At 27.8% G+C, this 3045-nt stretch overlaps 1 protein-coding gene across 1 annotated transcript; it reads right to left on the bottom strand.

Moving 5' to 3' along the window:
- Positions 1-746: 746 nt before the first annotated feature.
- LOC131151353 (B3 domain-containing protein At5g24050-like) lies at positions 747-1505 on the bottom strand. The gene has a single exon (XM_058102595.1). The coding sequence runs from the start codon at positions 1503-1505 to the stop codon at positions 747-749; it is 759 nt and encodes a 252-aa protein (XP_057958578.1).
- Between the last annotated feature and the right edge of the window lie 1540 nt (positions 1506-3045).

Here is a 3045-nt window from a genome sequence, read left to right on the forward strand (position 1 = left end):
ATTTTGTAAATAAAACATTTTCTAAAATTCTAAAAATTGATTTTATCACACAGTTCTCCCTATTCTCAACCATTCTACAACATTTGCTTAATTAAACCCAACTTTAATTAAAATGATCATAACTACATGCATAAAAGAAAAATTAAAGGTGCTTACCTCTTTGTCTTTTTCTCTCCGGCCACTATCATTGTCAATAGAGCTCTCTCTTCTTTGAATATTTCTTCTTTGGCCTTCTTTTGCTCTCTTTGATGCTTCTTAGCAACTCCTAGCTACTCCTTTTTATTTGAGGACTTTCGACTTTTCTTTCCTTTACCACTTGGTAAAACCTTGCCTCATTTTTTTTAACCTCTTAACCTCACCCTTAGCTTTTCTTTTCTCAAAATTTCCTCCCCCCTCACTTCCACTTCATTTTTTCAAGATTCTCAACACTATTATATAGCACGTCCATGACAATACCTCCATAAGAATATTATGATGGTAGAGTTAAAATAACTAAACATCTTCTCTTGCACATATGACACATTGAAAAGATCTAATATTATCAATTTGAAGAACTCTAAAAATTTAATATTCTCAGTAACACAATAATATGTCCTTCATAGAAACAATTATCATGGCAACGTTAAATTGCTACTTGATTACAATTAACGAGGAGTTAGGACTACTAGTGCTACCGAATCTCAAAATAGACCACTTAAAATGTTGCATCTTAATTTCTTGACACTATTTTCAGCCATCTCCATGAATCAAAACCTAAACAAAGCAAAGCAGAGTTGCCGATTGCGGCGAAAAGACCAAAGCTGAATTTCGTCATCTCTCCGAAGCATGTGATCCGTGACAACCTTATTCCAGGCGGAGACCAGCACGTAGGAGGAGCTTGTCTTCCCATTCCCCTTCTTCATATCCCACCTCTTCAAATTCACAGACACAAACTCACCCAGCACCGGGTGAACAATCATCGGCACCTCCATCCCCTTCAATTTCTTCCCGTCGTGGGAGCGTTCGAAGAGACTCTGCTTCTCTTGTGCCGTCAGGAACTCCGCCCTCGCCTGCCGGAAGGGTATGGAGAGGCGGTTGTGATTGGGATTAACGTCCGTCTCGGAAAGCCTCTTCCGAATGACCAGAACCATGTCGGTGCCGCTGATTCTTGATATGTAATTTCTCAAATAATACGGCATCCCAATCGCATTTGAATGCACAGACGAAGGGTTAATTTGACGCAGGGCAGTCCGGTTGCTGGGTTCACCCTGTTCTTGATGCCGCCTCTGTTTCTTTTTCCAGCCTTGCTCTGTTTCGAGTCTACAACTGCTCTGCGTCTGGTGGGATGAGGAAGCAATACTGGGATCACTGACACAGCAAGGAAAGGGAGCAGGTCGCTTGAGGGACTTCTCGCGGACGACGGACGCGAGTCTGGCCACCGCTAGAAGCATCTCAAAAGGGTTCGTCGGAATATCGAAGCCGACAAAGTCTTCAGCACTGAGAAGCCTTAATTCCTTCTTCTCCATAGCCCTGCTTCTTCTTGTGTTACTTTCACTTTGAATTAATTCAAAAGGCAGAGTTTATAGTCGGTCAGTTTCTACGTCCGGCCGGGAGCGCCCGGAGAGAGAATTTACTAGCCGTTATGCATTTTACCCTTGAAGCCGGTGTAGTAACCTCGGAGGTGCCCGGAGAAAGTATATATACATATAAATACAAATGAAATGCTAATTAAAGATTTTAATCATAAATTTTTAGTTAAAATTTAGTTATATATTGATTAGTAAATAATTAAAATTTAATTATAAAATATTGAAATTGAAATTAAAATATTATTTAAAGTTATAATTTATTTAGAAATATTAAAAATGTTTATTACAAAGATTAACTAGAAAATTTTAATTAATTTTAAATTATACAATATTTAAATTTTCTATTAAAAGTGTTATATATATATAAATGAAATGCTAATTAAAGATTTTAATGATAAATTTTTAGTTAAAATTTAGTTAATTATTGATTAGTAAATAATTAAAATTTTAATTATAAAATATTAAAATTGAAATTAAAATATTATTTAAGGTTAAAATTTATTTAGAAATATTAAAAATGTTTATTACAAAGATTAACTAGAAAATTTTAATTAATTTTAAATTATACAATATTTAAATTTTCTATTAAAAGTGTTATATATATATATATATATATATATATAAATGAAATGCTAATTAAAAATTTTAATGATAATTTTTTAGTTAAAATTTAGTTAATTATTGATTAGTAAATAATTAAAATTTTAATTATAAAATATTAAAATTGAAATTAAAATATTATTTAAATTTAAAATTTATTTCGAAATATTAAAAATGTTTATTAAATAGATTAGCTGGAAAATTTTAATTAATTTTAAATTGTACCATATTTAAATTTTCTATTAAAAGTGTGTTATAAATATATATATATATATATATATATGCTAATTAAAGATTTTAATAATAAATTTTTTGTTAAAATTTAGTTAATTATTAATTAGTAAATAATTAAAATTTTAATTATAAAATATTGAAATTGAAATTAAAATATTTTTTAAAGTTTTAATTTATTTATAAATATTAAAATTGTTTAGTACAAAGATTAACTAGAAAATTTAAATTAATTTAAATTATACAATATTTAAATTTTCTATTAAAAGTGTTTTATATATATATATATATATATATATATATATATATATATATATAAATGAAATGCTAATTAAAGATTTTAATGATAAATTTTTAGTTAAAATTTAGTTAGTTATAGACTAGTAAATAATTATAATTTTAATTATAAAATATTAAAATTGAAATTAAAATATTATTTAAAGTTAAAATTTATTTAGAAATATTAAAAATATTTATTACAAAGATTAACTAGAAAATTTTAATTAATTTTAAATTATACAATATTTAAATTTTCTATTCAGAGTGTTATATATATATATATATATATATATATATATATATATGTGTGTGTGTGTGTGTGTGTGCGTGTGTGAAATGCTAATTAAAGATTTTAATGATAAGTTTT

The sequence above is a fragment of the Malania oleifera genome, chromosome 3 (assembly GCF_029873635.1).
Source record: "Malania oleifera isolate guangnan ecotype guangnan chromosome 3, ASM2987363v1, whole genome shotgun sequence".
Taxonomy (NCBI): domain Eukaryota; kingdom Viridiplantae; phylum Streptophyta; class Magnoliopsida; order Santalales; family Ximeniaceae; genus Malania; species Malania oleifera.

What these genes read in the sequence shown, in the direction of transcription:
- LOC131151353 (XM_058102595.1), bottom strand. Translation starts at nt 1,505, where the DNA reads ATGGAGAAGAAGGAATTAAGGCTTCTCAGTGCTGAAGACTTTGTCGGC.